General features: G+C 48.7%; 1 protein-coding gene across 4 annotated transcripts; it reads right to left on the bottom strand.

The window, feature by feature from the left end:
- Nucleotides 1-461: 461 nt before the first annotated feature.
- On the bottom strand, nt 462-26,490 carry LRCH2 (leucine rich repeats and calponin homology domain containing 2). 4 transcript variants are annotated; one of them, XM_060683939.2, is made up of 22 exons: nt 26,179-26,464; nt 18,108-18,252; nt 17,113-17,239; nt 16,269-16,374; nt 15,901-16,037; nt 15,352-15,485; nt 13,868-13,955; nt 12,732-12,843; nt 12,485-12,582; nt 12,275-12,342; nt 11,899-12,003; nt 11,410-11,487; nt 10,181-10,249; nt 9,058-9,106; nt 7,775-7,891; nt 5,273-5,317; nt 4,302-4,352; nt 3,717-3,774; nt 2,590-2,699; nt 2,221-2,358; nt 1,746-1,823; nt 462-1,448 (listed from the first exon to the last, which is right to left on the bottom strand). In XM_060683939.2, exons 1-22 carry the CDS (start codon nt 26,375-26,377, stop codon nt 1,329-1,331), a joined length of 2,232 nt encoding a protein of 743 aa, XP_060539922.2. In that variant the 5' UTR covers nt 26,378-26,464; the 3' UTR covers nt 462-1,328. The 4 variants fall into 4 exon arrangements, with proteins under 4 accessions (XP_060539922.2, XP_060539924.2, XP_060539923.2 ...); XM_060683941.2 differs by lacking the exon at nt 11,410-11,487 and having other exon boundaries at nt 26,179-26,490; XM_060683940.2 differs by lacking the exon at nt 4,302-4,352 and having other exon boundaries at nt 26,179-26,425.
- Nucleotides 26,491-26,685: the final 195 nt, after the last annotated feature.

Genomic DNA, 26,685 nt, shown 5'->3' with positions numbered 1-26,685 from the left:
CTCTACTTCATGACGTTCCTCATTCAACAACAACAACAAAAGATTGTATGAAGTTGGGAGCGAGCTATGAAATCCTGGCTATCACAATATAAACCTGAGATTATTATTTTTTCTTTAAAAAACCTCTTTTTTTTTGGCAGTTTTACTGAAAAGTTTTTAACTAACACTCTTCTGTAAGATTCTCCACTAAAACCCTACATGTCATTATTTATCCCAGACGAGGAAAATAATTTTTCAAACATCCACCGACAAATACATTAAAAATGATTACATATCAAATTAAATATGATAAATAAAAGCATATTTACATTTTTTTCCCTAAAAACCAAACTTAATAAATTCAAAGTGTGCAAACTGAAGAACATCCAACATTCAGATGTTAGTCCTTTAAACTTCACGTATTACCAATCTTACAAAAACCTAATATTTAAAAATACGCATTGCATCTATTGAGACGTAAAGAAACTGCAAAAATGTTTTAAGACTAGGAAAAGAGTTATTACACAGGCACTTCACAGGTAAACAATCTACAGTACAACTGAAAAATATTTTGGCACCAATCTAGAATACTGGGGGGGGGGGGGAATCACACAATTTGTCCTTTATATTGTATACTATTCTGTTATCGCCAGCATACACCCAACTAAAATATTGGAAATGATACATTGGTAAGTGGTGCAAAAAATGAAGGATGCAAATCTTCTCAAAACTGGTCAAACTGTTTCTGTGATGCTCGTCCGGATTTTCTACTATGCTAGAGTGATTTCTGATTATTTTGCAAATGTACATGGAAATGATACCTGTCAAAACATTAATGCAAATGCCGTATTAAGAGCTGCCTTGCTCCATCGCGTCCATGAAAGGAAAATGCATGTCTCCCCAGATGCCACCAAAAAGCCTGCAACGGGTTATGCTGCCCCACCGTCAGCCTTTCTCAAAGCTCCTGTGCCTGGTTTCCTGCTTAAAGGTGTGCTGCGAAATCTAAGAGGAATTGGGATGCAGTCAAATGCTCCTTTAAAAAGTCCGTTAAAAAAAACGAAGGCTTGACGGATGGTTGCGGGGCAAACGCAGGACGGGTTCTACCTGGGAAGAGAATCTGACGGCCTCAAAATCTCTTATGGCTCTCGTGGTAAACAAGAAAATAGGATTTTTTTTTTTTAACGCTCCCAGGGAATTGTCAGCTGAAATCCCGGTTCCCAACATACAACCCAGGAGCCCTGGACAGCCCTCACGGCGAATGGCTTGGGAGGTTCCCCTGGACGGAGTCGAAAGGCCTGGGATGGGTCCAACAGGCGCAGTGGCGGCCCGTTCCTTCCGCAGGGGTCCCGTTACAGGCAGGACAGCTGTGAAGCTTTGGAAGAAGGGATCTCAAGCAGAGCCTGAACCGTGAGTCCAACTTTGACCAGTCCTCTCTCTTCCAAAATGTGATGGGGCAAGCAGAGTCTTTCCTGGAAAAGGAAGAGACCCCAACGTCAGATTCTCACACGGAAGAAAACCCGAAGTCAAGCGACATAGGAAAAGAGCTTCCTTTAAGGGGGTGATTCAAAGACCGAGGTTCCAAAGGAGGAGGACCCAAGGCACCCTCTAAAGCAGGGGTCTCCAACCTTGGCAACCTTAAGCCTGGCGGACTTCAACTCCCAGAATTCTGAGAGTTGCCAAAGGGCAACATGCTCTAAAGGGCATGACTTTCTTTGGGACACAGATGTCCACCACTACTGGCGTTGTTAAGCACCTCAGCAATTTACCTGTGCCACGCCAAGTTTTTTGCAAGCGTCCAGGAAATTTTCAACATTTCTTCGGCATTTTGCCATACTGAGCTTAGGCTGTTGACAGAGAGAAAGAGAGAGAGAGAGAAGCAGAACCGTCAAGAGAAATAATCCAACCAAGGAGCAGAAGAAGAAAATCAGCTCCGTCTAGTCCTAAGATTAAGAGAGATTTACTTCAAAGCAGGGGTGAAATCCAGCAGGTCCTGGAGAACCAGTAGCAGAAATTTTGAGCAGTTCAGAGAACCGGCAAATACCACCTCTGGTTGGACCCAGGAGTCGGTAGGGAATGGGGATTTTGCAGTATCCTTCCCCTGCCACACCCACCAAGCCACACGACTCCCACCAAGCCACGCCCACAGAACCAGTAATAAAAAAAATTGGATTTCACCACTGCTTCAAATGCTGGTCTGGAGCTCGTCTGGACTTAGGGAGGCAATGCACGCAGCTCACTCACCACAGCTGGTGACGGGACGTGAATGCTGGCCACAGAGCGTGGTCTGATGTGGTTGGCCAGGTGACAGAGAACCACCCCATCCATGAGAGCGGCTCCGATATCGTCGGGCAAGCTGACCTTCAACCGCGACTCCAAGTTCTAGGGCAAAGGAGACGCACTCAAGGTCAAAAGCCAGCTCCCCCAGGAAAGCCACCTGCAGCCTCAACACCCATCCCACTGAAGGAGGACTCTCCAGCTTTGGCAACTTTAAAATCCTGTGGACTTCAACTCCCAGAATTCCCCAGCCAGAGTTGCTGGCTGGGCAATTCTGAGAGATGAAGTCCACAAGTTGCCAAGTTTGGTGAGGCCCCTGCATGAAAGGAAACTTACACTGCGCAGTTGTTTAATCTGTTCCCTTTCTTCCCGCAGGTGCTCCATTTTCCTCCTCATGGTGAAGCCGGGGTCCACAGTGCTGTAGTCTTGACGAGACCGCCCGAACGCTAAAAAGGGAAGCAGACCGTTGAAAACGACGCAGAGAACGGCTCGCGCACGATGCTTCTTGCTTGCACCTCCCTCCCTCCCTGGGCAGAATTTGTGCAAAGGAACAAAAACAGGCATTCTAATCGATAAACTCCTTTTCCTTGTGTTGAAACGAAGGGCTCTCGTTCGGTGTGGGAAGAGAAATTTCCAGCTGGACGTGATTTAGGCCATCCACCCCAGACTAGCCCAACTCCCTTGATCCAGGAATGGCAGTCCAACATCCCGCAGCGTCCCAGGGGGTCTCCATGCTCAGGCGGTGGGGGCTGCAAAGCAGGGTCTCTAGAACCGAAGGACTGGCCCTGCGATGCCCTGGCCCAGTTGGCAAGGCAGCTGCTTGGTCTTCTCTTGCTTTGTTCTCTCTGCCCTGCCCGTCACTTAAGAGTCTTCCCTTTCTTCTAAACTCAACCTCTCTGTCCTCCGACCCTCCCAATCTCTGTTCTAACCCCCACCCCAAGGCCTGGAGAACGGTTGCAGGATTTGGGTTTGGCTAGTCTAGAGAAAAGAAGGAATAGGGGTGACACGATAACAGTGTTCCAGTATCTGAGGGGCTGCCTCAAAGAAGAGAGGGGCTCAATCTATTCTCCAAAGCCCCTGAAGGCAGGACAAGAAACAACGGATGGAAACTCATCAAGGAAAGACGCAACCTGGAATTAAGGAGAAACTTCCTGACAGTGAGGACAAGTCACCAGAATTGAGGAACAGAAGTTGTGGGTGCTTCATCGGTGGAGGTTTTTAAGAAAGGACTGGACAACCACTGTCTAAAATGGTATAGGGCAGTGTTTCTCAACCTTGGAAGCTTGAAGATGGGTGGACTTCAACTCCCAGAATCCCCCAGTCCACCCATCTTCAAGCTTCCAAGGTTGAAAAACACTGCTATAGGGTTTCCTGCTTGAGCAGGGGGTTGGACTACAAGATCTCCAAGGTCCCCCCCCCCTCCCTTCCAGCTCTATTCTGACTGATTGAATTACAGTCCTCACCTGATCGGGGCTTCAGTCCAAAAGGGCCATGAGGACTCCCGTCTGCCCGGTCATAATCCTTGAAAGGAGGGAGGAGAAGCAGAGCTGTTAGATGCCACAGAGGGCACCCCAAGGCATGCAAGCGTCAAGAATCCAGGGACTTTGGGCTCAGCTGGAAAATCGCTATGCAGGGAAGATATTTTGCCATTTCCCAGTATGGAGAAAAAGAGCCTGGATGCCCACTGCCTTTTGGCCACAGCAGGGGGAATTCCTGAGAAAGGGGCACTCACTGCTTATAAAAGTTCAATTTAGTGCCAGGACCAGAGAGCTTCAAGGAAGCGGGAGGGGAGACGTTCTCTAGAAAGGTCCCTCCCAAAAGCCCTTTGATGACATGATTCTTAAAGATGGAAAGAGTTCAGAAACTTTGCTTCTTCTTCCAAGCATACGTTACACCCCTTCCATAATATATTTCCGATCACGCTTGGAATGAGCTTCCATTCTACAGGCAACACCAATTACACCAAAACTGCATGTCGCGGTTAAAATCCACTTTGTGATACTAACAAAAATAGACAGACAGACAGACAGACAGAGAGAGACTTGTACCTCGGATGACACAGGAGACTGTGGAGACACATTAGCATGATCACTGTCTTGCTACAAAAACAAAACAAAACCAAAAAGGTGGAAATTGTAAGATGAAATGTTTTAAAACGAAAAGTTTGGTCAGACAATACATTAACGTGTGTGTGCGCGTAAAAACACATATTTTCCCAAACAGAGACACGCGGCTAAACTTATGGAGATGCTTCAGACTTCTCAGGCTTGGGGATGCCCAAAGAGGGACCTCTGAATGTGATCTCCTTGCAGGAGGGCAGCTCTCTGGGCTGAGATCAGAGGGACCTCTGGGGCAAACGGGATTCCATCTTCGGTTAACGATCAAAAGGAGTCCCTGCCTTTTCCCTCTCATTGGCTAATCAGAAAAGGGACTATTAGCCTGTCTCTGTTTTTCTGCTGCCGTAGCCCATAGACGGCTCTCGTAGCATCTGCTAAGAAACTTTGCTGGCCCAACATCTACATCTACACTTGTCCTTGCTTACATGATAAGTAGCTTAAAATGTGAGATCAGTTCCTCCCTCATCCGCCTAAATTTCTCCCAGATTTATTTCTGGGAGATAATATCTAAATTTCTCGCAGATCAGATCTTCCTTATTTCTATGCCTGGTTATTTATTAAAGTATGTATAATCTGCCCTTCAGCAGACCCCAGGGCGGCCCCCATTTCATAGAAACCAACGTTTAAAACAGGGCAGAGCACTGTAAAAACCAAGAGATCATTTAAGACCGGTTCCTGGCTAGGTCAAGGGAGACATTCAGGAGACTCCATGCATCTACGAGATTATCAAGCCGTGTTGAATTCATGGGCTGTTGATGTAAATTATGCTCAGGCATTATTTCTTCGAGAGGGAAAGGGAACAACTTTGCATGGGAACATTGGGAGGAGAATTTAAAGAACAATGTTACAGAATCCTCCATTTCCACCATTAAGTTTCAGTTTGTCTTCCACTCCTCACTTACCTCATCGTTTTCATTTCCACTGGAGCTCTTCCGCGAAGACTTGTACTGAAAAAGAGACAGATTTCGGAGCCTGTTTGTGTTTAATCACTTCGGACTCTGAGTTTCATCCTCTCGCCACGTAACCAATCCATCCTGAGACAGAGACCATTCCGGAGCCATTCTGGCATGGCTGCAGAATCTTAGGGAGCTCTCTTGGAGGCTTAAAATGCTAGCTAAGAGGCAATGTGTAACGCTTAGGCTCGGTGACCAGGATAATAAAACTGGATTTGGCTTCCCAGAGGAGGAACTGCCTGGCTGACAAGCTCTCTAGAGAGAAATGTTTATTTCCAGAATAATCCCAGCTGCATTTCCTTAAGGATAAACTCTGCTACGCTCCAAATAATGCATCCCCTAGCAGGCGACCTTAGTTTACGCTCTTCGCCTATTACAGCAGGCCTGTATCTCGAGGCTTTGCAGACCCCACCATAACAAGCTCTCTGTCCCTTATGCAAAGGACCTGCAGAGGCAGAAGGCTTCAGCCAGGCTCCCCAACCACTCGCTCTCTAGATGCCCTGCGGCTGCAAGTTCCAGAGTTCCCACTGGGCCTGGCCAGAGTCAGTGGTGGGTTTCTACCGGTTAGCCCTGGTTCGGGCGAATTGGTAGTGATGGCAGTGGGAAGCTCCGCCCATCCGCCATCAGGGATGCTCTGTGCATACGCAGAAGCACCGCGCACACGTGCCCCCAGTTCCAAACCGGTAGCAAAGGTAAGAGGAACTCACTAACTGGCCAGAGTCCATATTTTTGCTACCCCTGTAAAAAAAAAAATTCTGCACTAAACTCCAGGCCTTCTCTGACCCTGAGGAGAAGGTTCCTGAGCCAGGTATGGTGAATTCTTCCCTGGCTTCCTTTTACCCAGAGCAGACTTTGCCCTGGGGGGCCAAACTTAAGAATTTCATGGGAGAAACAGATCTAAGGATCAAAGGATCACAGAACCACCTTGGGCAAAAAGTGGCTTGGATCAGGGGTGTCCAACCTCAGTGACTTTGTGGACTTCAACTCCCAGAATTCCCCAGCCAGCTTGTTGCCCTTCACACGCATCCTCCCTGCGTCAACTGTCTTCAGCTCAACAACAAGGCTGGGCTCACAAGGCCTTCTGTTTTCCAGTTCCTCTGTCGAAGCACGCAGCCGCTGTACTCAGCCAGAGACAAACAAGCGGAAAGGGCTCCGTGCCCAGAGAAAAGAAGGCAGGGCTGCCCCTTCGTGGGAGGCTTCTCCTGAAGGCTTCCTGCTGCTTTCCCTTTCTCGTGGCAGACAGAACCGCAGTCAGAGGCTTCTCAAGGATGCTCTGGACAGGAAATGCCAAGACAGCTGTGGGCGCTGGGGATGGTTGTGCCAGGGGAGATCAGACACACTGCAAGCATCGCTCAGTGGCTGAATCCAGATAACGTTGATCCAAAGCCAGACCAACCGAGACCAGAGATTCACAGGAATTCGAGTAAGTCAGAATAAGGCTGTGAGAGAGATCTCATGAATGTCACAAGCACAGAGCCATCCATTGGATGGATACGGCACTTCTGGCCTTGGTCAAAAACAGCTGATGCTCACCAACTATTATCCCTACAGCCCAGGGATGAAATCCAGCAGGTTCTGGAGAACCGGTAGCGGAAATTTTGAGTAGTTCAGAGAACCAGCAAATACCACTTCTGGCTGATCCCAGAGTGAGGAGGGAATGGGGATTTTGCAGTATTCTTCCCCTGCCATGCCCACCAAGCCACACCCACCAAGGCACACCACGCCCACCAAGCCACGCCCACAGAACTGGTAGTAAAAAAATTTGGATTTCACCTCTGCTTCAGCCTCCTCCTAGACCTGTTTCTATTGTGTGTATTATTCTGTATGCCAGAGATCGATCTGATCTTTCAATGTAAATACTACCCTTAAAATATTTTGAGGTGCTTCCTCTTTTACAATAATCCTTGGAAACTACCTTCAATTCCATTAAGGCTTGGCTTGCATGAGAAAAAAAAAAAAAACCCTGCCAGACAGATTTTTAAAATTTCAGTTATCAGGTCTAACTGAGCTTGCTGTTCAAGGCAGAAAAACTAGGTTGCTTGCAGGCATTTTAAAAGGCAGGATGTGGTTCTGTCTGGGACTGGAAACCTTTTATGGACTGAAAAAGTCAAAAAAAAAAAAGTACAGTACGTGAATTGTGGGTTTGATTATGGGAAGAGGGGAGTTATGATGTAAACTCAAAAGAGAGAAGATAAAATTCAAACACATTTGTAATTGCTGTAAAGAACACTGTAGGCCATTTTTCTCTTTTACTTCTCTATTCTTTTCTCACCAATTCCCTTTTTCTTTTAAAAATTTTTATTCTGTTAATTTTTTTTCTTTAGGAAAATAATTACAAATGTGACTTAAGTTGCTTTTAGAGGTTTCTGACACTTTCTAAGGGCAGAAATGGTTTTATTTTCTTAGGCTGATATTTGGTTAGTTGGCACGCAGAGAAAAAGGGGGGCCTACCTTGAAATACTCCCTCCTGATCTGCTTGCTTCGCCGCCTTTCCTCGTTCTGCCAGATGACCGGCTGCACATCTGGCCAACGTGGGCCGTCCGGGTGGCCCTTCTGATTTTCCAGAGACTGCAGAGAGAAAACAAACTGTAAGGCTTTGAGTCTATTAAGTTTACCAGGATCGCCCCAAATTTCCAATGAAATGAGCAGTGCTTTTCCTAAACTAGCCTTCCGGCTTTTTTGCCATCAAGGCGATCACAAATAAATAAAATCCAGAAGGCAGGGGAGTCACGGATATTTTGCACGCGTGGCGTTCACTCAGGTTCTCTGCTAAACTTATTGCTCAAGAGCGATTAAGAGCTTTCACTTCCAACCAAGAACAGGAGCAGCCCTTGCAAAGAGTGGAAATGGAATAAAAACATGTCCACAAACCAATCAGCATTTACACTGAGCGTGTTATACAGCTGGCAAGGCTTAATTCTACTTCACTTTATTATTAAATCAAAGTACTGACATTTACAGGAAAAACTAGTGACTAGTTGATATATTGTTCCATATATTGATCTACCTATTCGCTGATAAATTGATGCAATTCATGAATTCACCCATTTAATAAACGTTATACTGCGTAATTGGTTTGAATTAAAAGTCTATAAATGCCACAAAGAGTATGACTCTAGAGGCAATCTGCAGAAATTCCACTGCAGATCTCATTGCTGGCACAGGACACCTGTGGTTTTTACCTGGAGCACTAAATGGCTGAGGGGAAAATGCATAAATGCCATGTTTCCCTGACAATAAGACCCTGTCTTATATTTTTTTGAACCCTGAAATAAGCACTTGGCCTTATTGCCATGCACTCAAAAGCCCGACTGGGCTTATTATCAGGGGGTGTCTTATTTTGGGGGAAACAGGGTATGTTCAGCAAAATAAGGCAAATGGTGAAGCATTTCGGGCTGCATTTCTTCATCCAACGTTATTAAAAACTGCTGGACTTGACAAGCTTCCCTCATAGCAAGCTGATCAGAATTTGGGGGCAGTTGTTCAAATGCTCCACAACGGCAGAACGTCACGCAATCTGTCACAACTACCGCACAGCACAACAGATGGCGCAAAGGAATCCCACCCAATTATCTGGCGCCAGGCGCACTTTCAACAAGCGAAGGCGGCTCATTTGCAACCAAAGCTATAAAGAGCGATCACACATGGTAGCGAAGAAACATTTGCGATGAACAAGCCGAACAATTACGGCTGCCCAGGGAGAGACGCGGGAGGATTTCACGTCTCTGCCTTACCTGCCAGCTGCAGGGGGAAGACGGAGAATTTGCTTCGTCTGCAGAAAGGCTGCACAAAAAAAATAAATAAAAATAAAATATAACAAAACATAAAAGTTGTTAGCTTAAAAAAAAACCACCCATCTTTCTTTCTTTCTTTGTTAAATGCGTACGGATCTTCACTCAAAATGTACAACTTTTCTCACTCTTTCCTGGGACCAAAGGAGCCAATTTCTAATATGAAATGAAATACTACCAATATGTATTTATAACCAAATAATCTGTGCGTTGTAGGACTCATTTTAAAAAAATCCCTAAAGAAAAGCACAAACAATGTGGGAAATTATAAACTTTTAAACGCTTGCAGTAAAGGAAGTATTTTTTTAAAGAGATCTGCGTTTCTTCAGATGTAACTCCTGGGAGGTGTAGTTTTTCTCGTTTCCTCCTTTTCAATAACGACAGGATCTCAGGGTCTCCCTCAGGCCCACCAGGGTTGTTCCGTGGCCCCTCTAAAGGCCAACGTCTCCCCTTACAAGCTTTGGTCAGCCAAATTTTCTATTGCGGGGCACAGGGAGTGCTCTGCTACAGAAAAACACCTCTTAATCCATGTTATTTTCGCAGGATTACTTCTCTTTGGGGCATCAAGAGATCTGGAAAGGTGGAACACAGGTGCGTTCCTCCGGATGAATAAACGGAGTGAGGCAGCAACGCTAATTGTTTTCTCAAACACTCCAAAGCAGAGAAAGGTGTTTGAAACGTGGCAGGAATTCTTAAATTACGAATGTTTAAGCAAAGGTTCTGCCCAAAGGGCGGGTCTCTCAAAGGAGGGGAGAAACCGGAAGGAAATTCCAACTTCCCACCGAGAGGACCGAACCCTTTCCTGTCAGCCCCAAACCATAAAAATCTGCTTCCTTTAACACAGTGAAATCTTATTCAGACCATTTGTGTGAAAGGATTTCTGGGCTGCACCAACCTCACCGCTCCGGATTCCCTGCAGTCGGATCAGTTTTCAAAGAGTAACGGGGGGCCCTCCAGACCCCCCACCCTTTGTTTCGGCCCACCTCTGCAAAATCTTTTCACACAACAGGTTCACACAAATGGCTTCAATCTATTTCCCCCCCACTGCCTAAAGCCCCGTCCATACCTTTTTTCTGTGTCCACAGTCTGTTTTGGCCGGTTTCTTGTGCTTGTTGGGGTGGAGTGATTCAGAAGCCTAAGAACCAATAAAAATGCCCCCGAATGACACACAGGCTCACGTCAGCAGCCTCAGCTCTGGTCTGGTCTGAGGTTTCCTTCTGCTGAGCTGAGCTCCTGCAGCCTTAGCTGAGGACGGCCCTTCTCCCCAGTCTCTGGTGAAGCCCCCGGCTGGGCTGCCATTCCCTGGTCAAGCTGAGGTTGCAGGGGCCGTCTGGGAAAGGGACTCGAGAAGGAGCAAAGTCACGAGCGAAGGAATAGCAAGGAAAGACAGTCTGGAACCAGGAGTGTGACAGGAAAGGCGGAGAGAAATGAGAAGGAGCTCCCTCAGCAAAGGTTGTCTGAACCGGATCCCACCCTAGTCAGGGCAGAAGAGTGGCAGGAGGGTTGAGTGTCTTCCATCTGGGCAGGGGGCTTCCCAGATGACTAGCAGGGTCATTCTCTCCCCCCCCTCCAGGAAATGGCCCAGAGTGCATCACTGACCCCCGTGTCTCCTTTTCTTTAAATAACGCCAAAGACTCTTTTACACAAAAGCGACTTTCATCTACCATGGAACAGCACCTTAAGGGTCCAGAATTTGGTTTCCAGGTAACCATTCAAGAGAAACGCATTTCACACTCTGGGCTGCAGAGCCCTCCAGATCCTTCTCAGAGGTGGGCGTTTTTCCAAGGTACTGTTTAACCGGGGAATCCCTGAAACGGGGATTTCCACAGGTGTGGTCACCAAAGTTAAGGCGGCCAACGTGACGGGGCAATTGAGGCCCCTGACTGTATTGTAGCGACTGCCCTTTTGACCGCACACAGAGGAGGATCCCGTTCTTATGACAGAGGCAGACAAATACTTGGAAATAAACAAAACAAGTTTGCCTCCCCAGAGTTGTGGTTGCGCCGTCACTGGAGGCTTTTAAAAATAGACTGGACAACCCTTTGAGCGGGTTGGCATAAGGTCTCCTGCCTTGAGCAGGGGGTTGGACTAGAAGACCTCTGAGGTCCCTAGCAGTCTATGTTCTAAGATGGCCACCAGGCTTCTGAGGGGAGTTTAGGGCACCCAACTTTGGGGCTTTTCTTCCATTTTCCTCCTCAGACTTTCCCGTTACACCAAAACTGTTATCCAAAGGGTTGTTATGGGCTGGGCTCCCACACGATTGTGTGACATCCCGAGGCCTTGAGTCCCAAGTACCTTGAGGCGCGTCCTGCCACCCTGGTCCTCTGGAAAAGCTTTTCACTGAAGGAAGCTCTATAGCTTAAGGGCCTCCGTCTGAATTCGTGTGCCACGTACCCCAAGATGGAGGAAGGGAGCCGTGAAGAGTGACAGGAGAGCCGTTAGTAAAGTCAGCGGAAGAGAGAAAGAGGAGAGTGTAACACAGTTAAGACAAGAGAAGACAAAAAAAGGTTTTACGGCCAAGCTGTGGAAGATAATCCTTCGAAGAGGCCAGGAGCTTTTTGAGTAGGGCAAATGTCACAGGCTTTCGGGATCCATTTCAGCAAAGGACCGAGGTGCTTATTTTAAAAGGTAGAAGCCAGATTAGCCCTAAACCAACTTTTCTTCCTTCAGATCATCGTCTCCCAGCTTGGACGGCACAAGTTTTCAAGATGTCATGCAAATAGTGGGTGAGGGAAGACCCCCACCGATGTCCCCTGCTTCCGGTGGGACCCACAAGCGTCCTACCTGTTCTTCTGCTCCTGTTGCAAAAGCTGGGCTGCAATTTTCCTCAGGTCGGTCACCTCCTTCAGGTCATCGTCTTCTTCTGCCAGGGCCTTTTCTTTCTGAATGCTAATCAATCAATCAATCAATCAATCAATCAATCAATCAATCAATCAATATATCTCGTTGGATAATGTTAGGCTTTCCCAACCTTGGCAACTTTTAAGATGTGTGGACTTCAACTCCCAGCATTCCCCAGCCAACATAGAATTCTGGGAGTTGAAGTCCACACATCTGCCAAGGTTGGGGAAGCCCGATTAAATACATCTGCCAAACAGATCGTGAATGGTCCCCAGTAGATCACCCGCAAACCCTGCCGGGGTGACTGTCAGGGACCCACCTCTTCTCCTCTCGCCAATCTTCACGTGGGTCACTCTTCTGTGGCTTCTCAGCTGACTTGCCTCGTTCCTTACACAGCACATTGGAGGTAGAGGAAAGAGGGGAAAAAAGCATAATGTGTGAGCGCGCAGATATCACTTTTTTAAACTTTAGATCTAGAAAGTCTCCATGACTCATTCACTTTGCCTTATTACTTTTAAGGCGTGGCTACCTTAATGTAAGAGACGGATGATCCGGTCTGGGGATCTCCTTGGTCACATGCAGCCACATCCTCTGAGCTGGGATCCAGGTAATCACACACATCGGGGTCTAGGGATTTGGTTAAAAAGGAAAAAGGATATATGGTTAGATTGACTGTATAAAAGCTTCTAAGGCTCTCAAGCAGGTTTTTCTCAATCTTTGTAACTTTTAAGACGTGTGGTCTTCCTCCCCAAAACCACCTGGACGTGGGATTTTACCTTTATGCAACTCGGGTTTGTTCCCTAGCAACTGATTGTCATTTCGGAGCGTCTGTTCCCTTGTCGATTCCGACACCTGAGAATGGAGGCTGACCGTGTCATCATCGGATGGCTGAGGAAATACAGTGGAATAGGTACATCACAAATCCTTTGCATTTGTCTTTCATTGCAAAACCACCTTCGTCTGACTCTGGGATCCCAACCAGAGCCCTTCTGAGGAGGAAGTGCCCTTGTTCCTTTCATGGAGCATCCAAGTCAGACATTCATTCAGTTAGTAAATAGTTGTCACAACTCACAACACATCCAGAAATGCTTCAGTTGGGTCTAGTTTCATGTGCCTAACGAATAAAAAAAAAATTCAGGGAAATTTGATTCTTTTTTCTTTTTTGCTATCAAATCTGAAACTTAAGTTAAGATGGCATTTCCCAGCAACTTGCTCACCAATCATGCCGATGAAATTCCTGCACAAGCAGGCCACACAACTGAGAGCTGTGAAATCACAATACACTTGAGGCCGCCAGATTAGGGAAGCCTGAGGTATACAATTTCACTGTGCTTGAGAGTAACTTCTAACACCGTGATGGCAAACCTATGGCACGCGGAGCCATATCTGTGGGCACGTGAGCATTGCCCTAGCTTAGTTCCACCGGGCATGCACACGCTGGCCAGATGATTTTCGGGCCTTCCGGAAATTGGGAAATGGGCCGTTTCCGGCCTCTGGAGGGCCCCCGGGGGGTGGGGAAGGCTGTTTTCGCCCTCCCCAGGCTCCTAGAAAGGCTCTGGAGCCCAGGGAGGGTGAAAAACGGGCCTACTGGGCCATCGTGTGCCAAAAGTGGGGGTCGCAGGGGGGGGTCGCGCACACATTCGCGAGGTGCATTGATTTATGGATTTTGGCAAGCACGCACGCGACCCCCCCACGCTCCCCCTGCTTTTGATACACAACAGCAAAAAGGTTAGCCATCACTGTTCTAACACATCATGTTAATTAAATGGACTGCAAAGATTTATCAATTAATTATCATGTAGTTCAAGGAAAGAGAGAGAGAGAGAGAGATCTCCATCCAAAACTGATAGTAAAAGGAAAGAAAAACATCCGTTTCTTTCTTTTTCAACAACGTAAAAAAGAGCTGACTTACTTCCGTTGTGGATAATCTTTTATCCCCATTATCACTACCAATTCCAGAGTCTGGGCCGTGGTTTTTATTGGGGTAAAAGTCTTCTATACTGTAACAGAGAAGAACATTGGTTACGGACACTAGGAAACGATTTTCAGTTCCCTTGTTCTAGTCTGCGATGGTAATAAGAGACTGATTGAAATTTTTAGTTCCTCAAAGAACAGCAAACAATTTCCCAGAGACAGGAAATTGAGAGGGGGAAATAAACCTATCCCAAAAGTTCTTTGCTGAAGAGAAGATGTGCTCTGATTTTCTTCGCCTTTGGACTAAAAATATAATGAAATTGGTTTGGCAGTAGATGGCAGACTTCTCCTTCAGTTGAACTGTTCTGGTTACAAAGAAGAATCCCAAGATCCATTCAAGCCTTCAGGCTATGAGGAAAGCAACACTTAAGTGATATTTAACTTTGGGTGAAGGTAAAGGTTCCCCTCGCACATATGTGCTAGTCGTTCCCGACTCTAGGGGGCGGTGCTCATCTCCGTTTCAAAGCCGAAGAGCCAGAGCTGTCCGAAGACGTCTCCGTGGTCATGTGGCCGGCATGACTCAACACCAAAGGCGCACGGAACGCTGTTACCTTCCTACCAAAGGGGGTCCCTATTTTTCTACTTGCATTTTTTTTTTACATACTTTCAAACTGCTAGATTAGCAGAAGCTGGGACAAGTCACAGGAGCTCACCCCATTATGCGGCAGTAGGGATTCAAACCACTGAACTGTCGACCTTTCGATCGACAAGCTCCCTGTCTTAGCCACTGAGTCACCGCATCCCTTTAACTTTAGGTATAGTTAATTCCTGGCTCTGCTCAGAGGTGAGCAAAGACCTGACCCTCCGTCTATGGTTTGGGCCCCCATTCTCTTATTATGGACCCATTCCGTCTTGATCGAGATCTAACATTATTGTATTCCATTCACGATCTCCAAGGAACCCAATCCAGATCCAAACCTATGCTGATTTAGCAGACAAGAGTAAGTCAGTTCAAGACCCCAAAGGACTCCCTTTCTCGCGTTTTGCTGCAGTTCTGAAGACGAGTGGAGCTCCTGGCCCCAGCCTGGCCTGGCCTGGTTCATTTCAACCGACCGTGATGTGGAAGCCCTCCAGTGCAGGGCCAGCAGTGAGAGATGACCCAGGCCAGGACTGAGCAGCCTGTGAACCAGTTTAGACGCCATGACAGGCTGCAGCTGGCGGTGTAGGGGCTCTGCTCTCATCCACACAGAAGAGAACAGAGAGGCCGTCCCTGATCCCAGGCCCAGCAAGCTCACTCAGCTCTGTCTTAGCCTGACACGCAAGGGGAAGAGAGAAGGCAGGCAGGGGAGGGGAAACTGGGAAGACAGCCAGAGGCAGGGCCAGGAATAGGACATTGGATGACGTTCCTGGCGTGACGTGGGACTCAGAAGAGACTCTCGGCGATTACAAATGCTCAGTTTTGAGAAGGAAAGGCAGCTTTACCTGTCGGTGAGCGGCTGAGAAGGGATCCTTCTCCCCAGGGAAGGCAGATCCAGGGAATCCGGCTTCTTATCCATTCTCAGGCATGCTTGGACACTGAGGAACTTAAAAATGTGCACTTTGCCCTTTAAGCAGATCTGTTAAGAAGCAAGACAGGAAAGAAACCAAAACAAAATTTGAGTCAGGTAGGTTGACAAGAAATCCTCTGGAACTCCTTCGCTGCCTTTGATGTGTCTGACTCTGTGTGTGTTTGCGTGAGTGCATGTGTTGACTGATAACAGCTTCACGTAAATCTCCCGAAACTACCAGCCCAACCTGTTCACCAACTACATCCAGGGAGATGGTGAATTAGGAAACAAACAAGGCTGATTTGGCACACAAGATTTGGCGGTTCCAGGAAAGACCTTCCAGGGCCCCAGAAACAGAGGCCGGCCCCTCTCCGGCTACCCCCGAGGGAACCAGGCAGAAAAGGTGCTTCCATCTGATGACAGGAGCTGACTGAAGGATGAAGCTGAAGGTCCCCGGGATTGAAGAAAAGGGAGATCAACACACCTGGGCCGGCGGGATCTGCATTGGGTTATTATCCAGAACGATGACTTGCAAGTGTCGCAATTTCCGAAAGCCGACGGGGATCTCTGTGACCTTATTACAGGAGAAGTCCAGCTTGACCAAAGGAAGGTCTCCTAATTCTGTTAATTGTAAAGGAGGAAGACATTACGAGACGCGTGTCTAAATCAAAGGTCTCCAATCTTGGCCACTTTATGACTTGTGGATTTCAACCCCCAGAATTCCTCAAGTCAGCCATGCTGGCTGAGGAATTCTGGGAGCCGAAGTCCACCTGTAGTAAAGTTGCGAAGGTTGGAGACCCCTGGTCTAAATGGATTCAAAGGGAGTCTGGAAGAAGATGGAAAACTGCTTACCGTCAGGTAACATGTGGAGATTATTTCTTCTTAAATTGAGTTCTTTTAACGAGTGCAATTTTCCTATCTGTTGGGGAAGGACCTGGATCTCATTGCAGCTAATGTCCTAAGGTAAGAAACAGAAAACCAGAATGCCCAACAGTTACAACAAGCATTTTCTGACCTGAATGGCTTTACCAAGGAAAGGGGCTTCTTGAAGAGAGAAATGCCTGTTTTGCTAGAAAGGGAAGAAGGAGGATTCTCTTAAAACAGATTTTTGTTCCAAAGGAAAATGGTTTCAAAAGGCATCTCTCTGATGCAGCCAGAAATCAAGCGACGCGGGCTTTGATCACGCCTTAAGCATGAAGCCAGTTGGATGACTTTGGGCCAGACATGCCTTCTCAGCCCTAAAAAGAAAACAAGGGCAAACCACTTCCAAAGATCTTGCCCAAAACCTGTACGGACACGTCTAGGCATTCACAAGGTTAAACTCAATAGTACCCACCCACCCCCCCCCTCTCTCACACACACACCGAGACAAACCAACAAACACTGACTCAACCAAAGTGAAGAAATCAATCAGGTGAGATTTATGAACCTGGGGCCACCGGACTGGAAAGCTTGAAGCTTGCCCGTTACTGTTCTAGGCAACTAATTTTTCTACACAAGGTGTAGTTCAGTGTTTCTCAACCTTGGTAGCTTGAAGATGGGTGGACTTCAACTCCCAGAATCCCCCAGCCGGCAGCTGGGAGTTGAAGTCCACCAATCTTCAAGCTTCCAAGGTTGAGAAACACTGGTGTAGTTCGATTTGTTGAGTGAAGCCAAACGCGTTCAGGGTAACAAAGGACAGAGCAATGGCACGTACCAATTCCATTAAGTCTTTCGACTTCCCAATTTCTTCGGGAATAGACACCAACTTATTATTGCTGACAACCAAAACCTTCAGTGGCAGATCGAATAGGTATTTTGGCAATGTAGATAGGAGATTTCGGCTAGGGAGAAAGGAAGACATTGGGGGTTAATATCCGGCAGCTATGAATTGTTCATGTTCAAGAGATGCAGAAGCCATTAAAACCACTCTGGGCTCCACTTAAAAAGGACTCAGCGTTCAGCTCTTCAGTTACAAGCCCTGCTGGTGGATCACAATACCCAAACGGCCTTCCCAGCAATGCGTTTCTTCTCGTGTGCGTTCGCGGAAGCAGAATAACTCAGCGTCTACAAAAGCTTGAATCAGGGGTTTAACAGGTCTTTGTAAACTCTTCCCACGTTTTTTTTTCCTCTCTCCTCCCTGAACAATTTTTGTGGAGCTGAGGGGCAGCTTCACTTTTCTCTGATCCTTTTTTCCTGCTTTAATTTTTCCTCCTCTGGTGCTAATTTATCGTCTTTGCCCTGCTGTTAAGATGTACAGAACCTGAGTTGAACCCATGCACGTCACTTTCTGGGCCTCCTTGCTAGCCTAACGGGAAAGGAGGCACTGTGCATGCTCTAAACCAAAAATAAAACACAGTGGATCTGAGAGCAGCCGCCACAAAACGGAGCAACATTCCTTCCACTGAGGAAAAAAAGCTGTTCTCCAGTTCTGTGGCCAGCTCAGCTGCTTTCCCACCAGAAGTCAAGAGTAGCAGGGTTCTTTTCAGTATTCACCGAACTCCTAGAAACCGAAACTGAAATGTAAAGAGATTACATCCGCATCTCAAACTTCATATTGTGAAGGAGAAATATCAGGAACCAAGGAAGACTCCCTTATACACATTTATCTTCTGGCAATCTCTGGGCTGCAGGGAGCAGCAAATATTTTTGCAGTCCTCTTGAGCAAGAAGGAGCTCTGACGTGAAACTGGGGGAAGAAAAATGCGCCTACCTGATATTAAGATATGTTAACATCTGTAGGTTTTTAATGGCTTCGGGGATAGATTTGATGCAGTTGTGATACAGGTTCAAGGTCTCAAGCGGAGCAAACTGCCACACATCTGGAGGGATTTCAGTAAATCTGTTCCTGGAAAGATCTGAAAAGGGAAAGGAGGAGAAGGTGCTCATCCTGAAGGAGAAGACAACGATACCCAACTGGTCATCGGCCGTTGCACAATTCTACAGTTGGAATTAGAGGCTATAAGTTGGAATGGGTTACTTTCTGCTAGGATGCCAAACCCAACACGCAGGTAGAACTAGACCTGTGATGACGAACCTATGGCACACGGAGCCATATCTGTGGGCACGCGAGCGTTGCCCTAGCTCAGCTCCAGCGCACATGTGTGCACCAGCCAGCTGATTTTTGGGCCTTCTGAGCCCACCAGAAGTTGGGAAATGGCCATTTCCGGCCTCCGGGAAGGTGGGGGAGGCTGTTTTCGCCCTCCCCAGGCTCCAAGAAAGACTCTGGAGCCTGGGGAGGGCGAAAAACGGGCCTACCGGGCCCACTGGTAACTTCTTTGCCGTTGCGTGCCAAAAGCATGGGAGCGTGCGGGGTGTGTGTGTGTGTGTGTTGCGCACACATGTTCAGGGAGCATCGAATTATGGGTGTGGGCACGCGTGTGCACAACCCCTTCACGCGCTCCCACTTTTGGCATGCAATGGCAAAAAGGTTAGCCATCACTGAACTAGACGCTCACCAGGATCTGCCCTTCTAGGAGAAGACAAGAATCCACCACGGTCCACTGCTTTTCCCCAACATTCCCCTCCAGGAGAAGAAACTGGTCCCTCCTGACCAGCAAAGGCCATCTCCGTCCTTCCAACTGAACGGAGCCCAACCACTTCGTTTGGCCTCTCCGTTTCTGCCTAGCCTCATCAGCCTCCTCCAGTTGAGTCAGGGTCCCATTATCTTTTTTGAAATAAAACCTTTTGAACACTGCGTGCGCACGGATGGCGCCGAACAGACAATATTATGAAAATCTGCTTGCTGCCGCTACTGTTCTACAACAGCCTCTCCCGGCAATCTGGAGCCCCATAAAGCCAGCCTGTGAAATAGCCATATTGCCTTTGGAAGACATGCATTTCTTTTCGAGCCTGCTGGTTTCCTAGGCCTCCCGCAAACAAAGGTAAGAGGCAAGAGCAAGAAGTAGAGCCCCGGTGAATGCCAAGCATTGCAGAGACAAGACGCAGAGCGGGCAATCTTCGCCTTCATCCCTTTGTGTCCTTTGTTGTCACATGCGCAGCCGGCACAGAAAGCGGATTAATCCTTCCCAAAGTCACCGCTTCCCCTTCCTTGTCTGCAGGCCCATTTCATTCCGTCAGGGGAAAAAAAGGGGAAGCTGCTTCCCCCATTTCATCTACCAAGGGGCCTTGTATGGGCTTAGAAATCTCATTTACACACAGAAGACACAAAACTTTATGCAATAAAAATACCCTCTGGTAACCCTCCTATTGAAATACTGTCACACCCCTCGAGATATTTCGGTGGGAAAGGTTTATTGGCCATGCTTGACTCTAGCTGCTCTAGTTAGAATAATTTCTAAGAATGGACAAAAACAATGTTCTGACTATATTAACATCAAACCTAAGTATTTTAAAATGCTACATAGAATAAGGAGGCCCTCCAATGGCACGTCCAGAGGCAGACTGAATGCCCACACTGTTGAAGGACCAAGCTAATCTCCAGTTGGGGTCTTTGAATGCTGGCAGTTCCATGGGGAGAACAGGGCAGCTTCAGGGACCCAGTGCAGGCTCCTGTGGGACACAAACACAGTTTGCTGTGTGGGCAAGTGGCTTTCTTCTACTGTTGGGTTCCTCCCATCACTGGGGGGGGGGGGGCGCTGTATTTATTCAACTGCAGGCAACTGTTGTTGAGTACCATTGAGTGGCTAGGAAAAAAATTTGGAGAAGAGGAGAAGCTAGCTGAGGAAAAAGGGTTGCTAAGGGATGTTCACCCACCTAGTCAAACATTCTCCTCTGAGAGCTTTCTAGTGTATGCAGAATAAGAGGCAGAAGCCCTGAACACACAAAATAATCTGCATTTTCCCACTTTGCCTGAAGGAGATCTCGGGGAATTCTTCAGGGATTGAAGGGCTGTTTCTCCTGCTGGACTTCTTCCCACAATTCTGAAAAGTATTGCAGGTTAAAAGTAGAAGTACCTGGGAACAAAAATTCCTTAATTCTTCAAATTCTACATATTATTGTTACCGAGATAATAGCCAGGGGATCAGGGGAACAAAAATATAGACATGAGCGGATTCCAAGAATAAATGCCCTGAGTATCTTGTTGCTGCTATCGAAAGATCAACTGGATCTTTCACTCGAGATCCACCAGGTCGACAAAAACCTTCAGCAGGTATTACTCTGCATTTCTCACTGGAGAGACAGCCTTCAAGCTTCCGCCTGTATCTGAATACATCTTTGTCAGGCTCAAGGCTAATTAGCTTGATCGGGTTTTCATTCAACCAATTAAGTTCAGATTTATTCCTTTGCATGGTGCCAAACCTATGAGCCACCAGGATCAGAATCAGAAATCCGTTTAATCTTAGTACTTCTGCAGCGATGAGCAGAAAGAAATAAAAATAAACCACCAGCAATAATATAATTAGGTGCAAACGTTTAATGGGAAGGGGGGAAAAAGATATTGCACATTTTTAGCACAATGCCACGTGCATGTAAATTCAGGAGAAAGTCACATGGATTCAGTTGGGTTCCTTCCTAATAAGGGTGCGTAAAATTGCAAATCACATGCAAATTTGTTGGGAGGTTCTATTTAATATGGCCAGGCTTATTTCTGAAAAATAATATGCACATTACTGATGTTAATCAGGAAAGGCTCGGCTCGCTTTGCATTGCATTGCACGACTGACATTCCACACACAGCAATTTCTGCAATCCAAGTTCCAAGCATTAGTGACACCGATATTATCTTTGTTAAGCAGCTGAATGAAAGCTACTTAGTGGGAAACCGCCACAATAGATTAGGGTTAGGCAGGATGAGTTTGTATCAGTTGTGCCACTCACCCTTCCATGGGACAAGACGTTTGTAGTTGAACAACACAAAAAAGCTGGCTCTACCACCAGCTGCAGAGCTACCTTCCTTCGGCTGCAGTTAAATTAAAAGCGCCAAAGTTACGAGGATCACAGGTTCACTAGCAGTCAACTGGCCAGGATGCCAGCCCTCCCCAAGTCACCAAAGCCTTCTAGAACTGCCCTCCATTTCTCTTTCAAACGCAGATCCTCGGGCCCTGCCTCACCTCCCCAGGACAGATACGGAGACCTTTCCATCCACATCCATCAGCAAAGTTCTTGAGACCCTGATGCGACCTTTGCATCTTTACAGCACGCAATGAGAAGGGATGCGAGGTGCCTGCTACCCACTTCGGATGGAGCTCCTTTCCCGAGAAGCCTCCCTCGCCTTTGTTCCAGAGTAAATCCCCCCCCCCCATTAGTAACAGCTCTGCCATCACGTTCCTAATGCAACCTGACATGCTGGCAAGCAAAGCTTTATAATCCCAGAGAAGGCCTCTTTGCTGCAGGAAGGAACAGGAAGGAAGCGTAATTCTGCACTTTCCCAGATCCCCAGCACGTTTTCTTCCAGATCAGGCCTTAAAGCGGAGGGAGGCTGGGAACATTGAGGGCAAGCAGCAATGAATGGCCCATTTCTGGGCAGTTTTTGTAATTCTACATCAAAGTAACATTTTTGGTAAACAGTCCAGCACATTGTTTCCTTTGAAAGCAAAAAATATCACCCCCTAACTCTAAAATTTGTCCACCCTGAGTGAAGAGGCAGATGTCATTTCCCAAATCTGACATTTTAATTACAGAGAATAATTGTTGTTCCGGGTGCAGATAATGCTGGGAAGCTTCTGGAGTGTGAAAGGAGCTTAAGCAGCTAAATTACAGCTCAGTGCATTAAGTTCAAGGTTGCTTCTCCCTCTTTTGAGGAAGCTAAATTCAGGCTGGATTCTCCCTGGGGTTCAACTGAAGTCTCCCATTGTCAGTTAACACAAAGGGAGGAGAGGCATTTTTAATCCATATCCAGAGGAGAAGCTACCTTAACTCCGAGAAGAAACAAAGAATCTTGTGTGTCTATATGTTCTCACCATGGGCAGCTGAAGCCAGGATTCATTTTTTGGCAGGTGGAGGCCCAGAATCCCAGGACAAACACTTAAGAAAAGCCATAGAGAAGCTTGTCTATTTCTTGACTGTAGAAAGAAGTGGGGGGGGGGGGCAGGTGCCCCAATTCGTCTTTGCTCTATCATCATCCTGAGCTACAATCTCGACTTACTGTGATCTGTGAAAAAGCTTCAAGGATTATGCAGACGGGAGGGGGGGGGGGCAAGCCGAGATTATGGCCCACAGTCTCCCTAACAGAATTATTTAGGAAATTGCACCTGTCGCCCTGAACGGATCTCCTCCTGGAAATCGAAGCCTCTTAGATCCCCAGGGCTCTTTGCAACCTTTTCGCCCACATCCACTATGCCATCTTTGGGGGCCTCCCTTGGAGAGGCCCCTTTCTGCAGAAAGTCAGCCTCCTTAGGAGCTTTAAACCAGGGGCTTCTACCCTCTGTCCCCATGTCATTGACAATGCACGTTTGAGCTGAGATGCTGCTTGTTCTCAGCAAGCTTGCATGCCACTAAAGATCACGTTTCCAAGGGCTCAGCTGGTGTTAAATCACGGCGTCAGGCATTTCTTTCACGTTTTCTTTGGACGTCCTTCTACCAATCTTTGGAGAGACTCTTTACAGAACTGACATTTTGACAGTTTGGACAGCAAAGGCAACATGTATGACGACCGATTTAAGAACGGCTCATGCACGTTCAAGGCGAGTACTTTGACGTCTGCAGGAAGGAAGCACACGTCAGGACTGCCATCCGTGCCACTGCCCTAGAAGGCCCAGAGATCCGCTTGAGAGCTGCCCGCCTGGCGCAGGGCTCTGGCCTGGCATGCCTCCCACCTCCCGAGCTTTATATCCAAAGGAGGCAGCTCCATCCCTCCACTCTAGCTCCCCACTTCATCCCAGCCAGCCTCTAACCGCCGGCAGGGCCTCTGCGTTGCTCTCTGGGCCTTGAGGGGAAAAACTGCCTGCAACGTTCAATTTCGCCTCTCTGTAATTATCAGCCTCCCAAGTCCTTTCAAAAGAAGGAGCCTCCAGGAAGCCACAGTCTATTCCTGAAGAACAAATGAAGACATGGGAAAGGGACCTCTCCCTGCAACAATAAATCTGCCGGCATAATAACTGGCAGCTCTTAGCTTGCCTTTTTTTTGGGGGGGGGGGGCATTCTGCTGGATAATGGTCTTTAAGATTTTGTCTTCAGAAAAGAAAAAAAAAAATACATTCCAGCAATGCCTTGGATGAGCTCTTCACGGACAGATGCTCCAGGCAAGCCCCTCTCAGCATTTATTCCTACGAGGTGTATATCCCACCTTTCCATCTGACGGAAGTCTCAAGGGGAGCAAAATAACAAAACGGAGCAAACTTTTAAAAGAGACGCTTCGATAATAAAGTAATTATTAATTCAGACGACCGAGCCAAAGATGTCACTGTTGCTGGCAGGATTTTTTCTGGAAGGAGGTTAAGATTAGAAATGAAACAGACTGGAAAACCAAGGAAGTACACTTCAAAGCTACGGAACGGAAATTCATCTGTGTGTCATCCAAGCTTCTCTGCTTATTATTAATGATGTCTTAAGATTTACAGATAGAAGAATTTTGAAAATGGATTTTTACTTCAAGCTAAGCAAGGCCTGATAATACAAGGTTTTAGGCCAAATCTGATTCATGGGGCTTCAGCTATAGTTAAGGGAATCCAAGTTAACTAAGTCAAGATTAGACGGGCTGCAATTGCTGAACCTGAAGATGTCTACGCTCTTAAGCAGTAAGCAAATTTACCAGTAATGATGCAAACCATAATCTAATTCAGCGTCCCTCAACCTTAGCCATTCCAAGCCATCTGAACTTCAACTCCCAGAATTCCCCAGCCAACCATGAATTCTGGGAGCTGAAGTCCAAACAGTTTCAAGTTGCCCAAGGTTGAGAAATCTCATTTTTCATCTGACGCGCTCAGGTTTTCAGAGCAAAATTTTTCTGATGTGACTGCAGAACAAATTAGGACTCAACGGAAACCACCAGAGCGCTGAGCTCTCCTTTGCAAAGTCACTTTTGAGGGACAGAGAAGCAAGAGGATAGATTTAATGTAATTTACATCGCTGAAGGATACCAGGTCCAACTTCGATCCAACTACTGAGGCTCGCATAGCATAACAAAGTGGTTTTGACTCACTTTCTCAATGGCTCCATCGTAACCCTCCTCCGCAGCCAATTCACACCCCACCATAATATCCGCCTATATTAGAGGAAATGGCCACTGAAGGGAGCCTCCTCCCATCTTTGGACTAATTTGCTATTATCCACTCTAATGATGCAGCCTGCTGCTCCCCCTCCCACAATTCCTTTTGCTTAAGCTCTTCTCCTATGACCTGCCTCCCCTCCCCTGTATCCCAAACTACCCCAAGCGCTTCTACCTGCTCACTGCCAACAGCCCACCTCCTTGGGCATAATTCTCCATCTCCTGCCCATAACCTGGGCATGTGATCCCACCCCAGCCCTCTCCTCACTTGCACCGGCCAGCAGAGTGAAATACCCCCTTCCCCCATTTTTCCACTGTCCCACCCCTCGTTCTTGCACACTTTGGAGGCCACCCCCATGGCCACCCTGCCCGCCACACCCTCCCGGCATCCCCCCCCCCCCAAACGATGCCAGCCCTGTGGGCATCCCAATGCAACTTCGGTTAGGGTAACTTTATTACCTGTTACGTAGGGCTGCCTTGCCCCCCCTCTTGCAGACCCTGGCCCCTTCCCCCATCTCTTCCATCCTGGAAACCACCCGCACTTAAACCCCTTCCTCCCCAGAAGCTAATATGCATTGGGGGGGGGGGGCATTAGCACCCCTGAAGGCAAGAAATGCTGCAAAACAAGAGCCCCTCCAGCCCCACCCACCCCAGTTAAAGAGCACAGGAACATAGCCTATACAGTCAGGCAGGGCATGATGGGGCCTGGTCAGCAGGGCATGATGGGTGTTGGTAGAGAATTGGGCAGTACAAGGGGTGATGGGCCTGGGGGCAGCCCTTTTGGGGGGGGGGAAGGAAGAAAGGGGGACTTGGGTTGAGGGGATCTGCAAAGCAGGACATGGGGTGAGACTGGGGATGGGCAGGGAAGTCCCTGGGTGAGGATGATGGGACGAGGTGCCAAAACGGCCAAGGACTCAGACAGGGAGGAAGGGTCTGGTTGTAGGTGGGGATGATGGGTCCTGGGAGCAGAAAGGGGGGAGGGGCTGGGGTTTATGGGACTTGCAGGGGCTGAGGCTGTGGATGATGGTTCCTGGGAGCAGAAAGGGGGGGCTGAGGCTGTGGATGATAGGCCTGGGAGCAGAAGGGGGGGCTGGGGTTGATGGGACCTGCAGGGGCTGAGGCTGTGGATGATGGTTCCTGGGAGAAGGAGGGGCTGAGGCTGTGGATGATGGGCCTGGGAGCAGAAAGGGGGGGCTGGGGCTGATGGGACCTGCAGGGGCTGAGGCTGTGGATGATGGTTCCTGGGAGAAGGGGGGGCTGAGGCTGTGGATGATGGGCCTGGGAGCAGAAAGGGGGGGGGCTGGGGCTGATGGGATCTGCAGGGGCTGAGGCTGTGGATGATGGTTCTTGGGAGCAGAAAGGGGGGGCTGAGGCTGTGGATGATGGTTCCTGGGAGCAGAAGGGGTTGATGGGACCTGCAGGGGCTGAGGCTGTGGATGATAGGCCTGGGAGCAGAAGGGGGGGCTGGGGCTGATGGGACCTGCAGGGGCTGAGGCTGTGGATGATGGTTCCTGGGAGAAGGGGGGGCTGAGGCTGTGGATGATGGACCTGGGAGCAGAAGGGGGGGCTGAGGCTGATGGGTCCTGGGAGCAGAAAGGGGGGGCGGGGACGATGGGTCCTGGGGGGAGGGGAGGGGCGCCGCGCACCATGGGCCCTCGCTCGCTCGCTCGCTCACCGGCCTGCGTGGTGTCGCTGAGGTCGTAGGCGGCGGCGGCCGAGAACTCGCGGAGCTTCCTGCCGCTGAGGCAGAGGAGGCCGGAGCTGCCCGCCTCCTCCAGCGTCTTCTCCAGGCTGCGGCCGGGCGAGGGGGCGGCGGCGGCGGCGGCGGAGGCCGAGGAGGCCGGGAAGAAGGGCGGCGTCAGGTGCGGCGGCATCAGCAGCGGGAGCCCCGGGAAGGCCGCGGGGGGCTCGGCGCAGGGGGGCGGCGGGGGGGGCGGCGGGGGCGGGGGGGGCGCGGGGGGAGGGGGGCCCGGCGGCGGCAGCGACGACGAGGAACCGCCCCCGAGCCCCCCTCCCGCCCCCCCGCCCCCCCCGCCGCCCCCGCCGCCGCCCCCGCCTCCCTCGCTGCTGGCCGCAGGACCTCCGCCTTGACCGGCCGCCATCGCCGCCGCCGCCCCGCCACAATGCTCGCGGCGGCCGCCTCTGCGCAGGCGCGGCGGGGCGCGGCCCGTGCGCAGGCGCG

This window comes from Pantherophis guttatus, chromosome 12, assembly GCF_059756535.1.
Source record: "Pantherophis guttatus breed Tessera chromosome 12, ASM5975653v1, whole genome shotgun sequence".
NCBI classification, from domain to species: Eukaryota; Metazoa; Chordata; class Lepidosauria; order Squamata; family Colubridae; genus Pantherophis; species Pantherophis guttatus.
This window is presented reverse-complemented; position numbering and strand designations above follow the sequence as displayed.

Coding starts and splice junctions, on each gene's coding strand:
- LRCH2 (XM_060683939.2), bottom strand. CDS start 26,377: ATGCCGCCGCACCTGACGCCGCCCTTCTTCCCGGCCTCCTCGGCCTCC. Junction 5,318..7,774: donor TCAGGAGGGAGTATTTCAAG/GTAGGCCCCCCT, acceptor TCTCTTTTTCAG/TACAAGTCTTCGCGGAAGAG. Junction 3,775..4,301: donor AGTCTCCTGTGTCATCCGAG/GTACAAGTCTCT, acceptor CCTCCTTTCAAG/GATTATGACCGGGCAGACGG.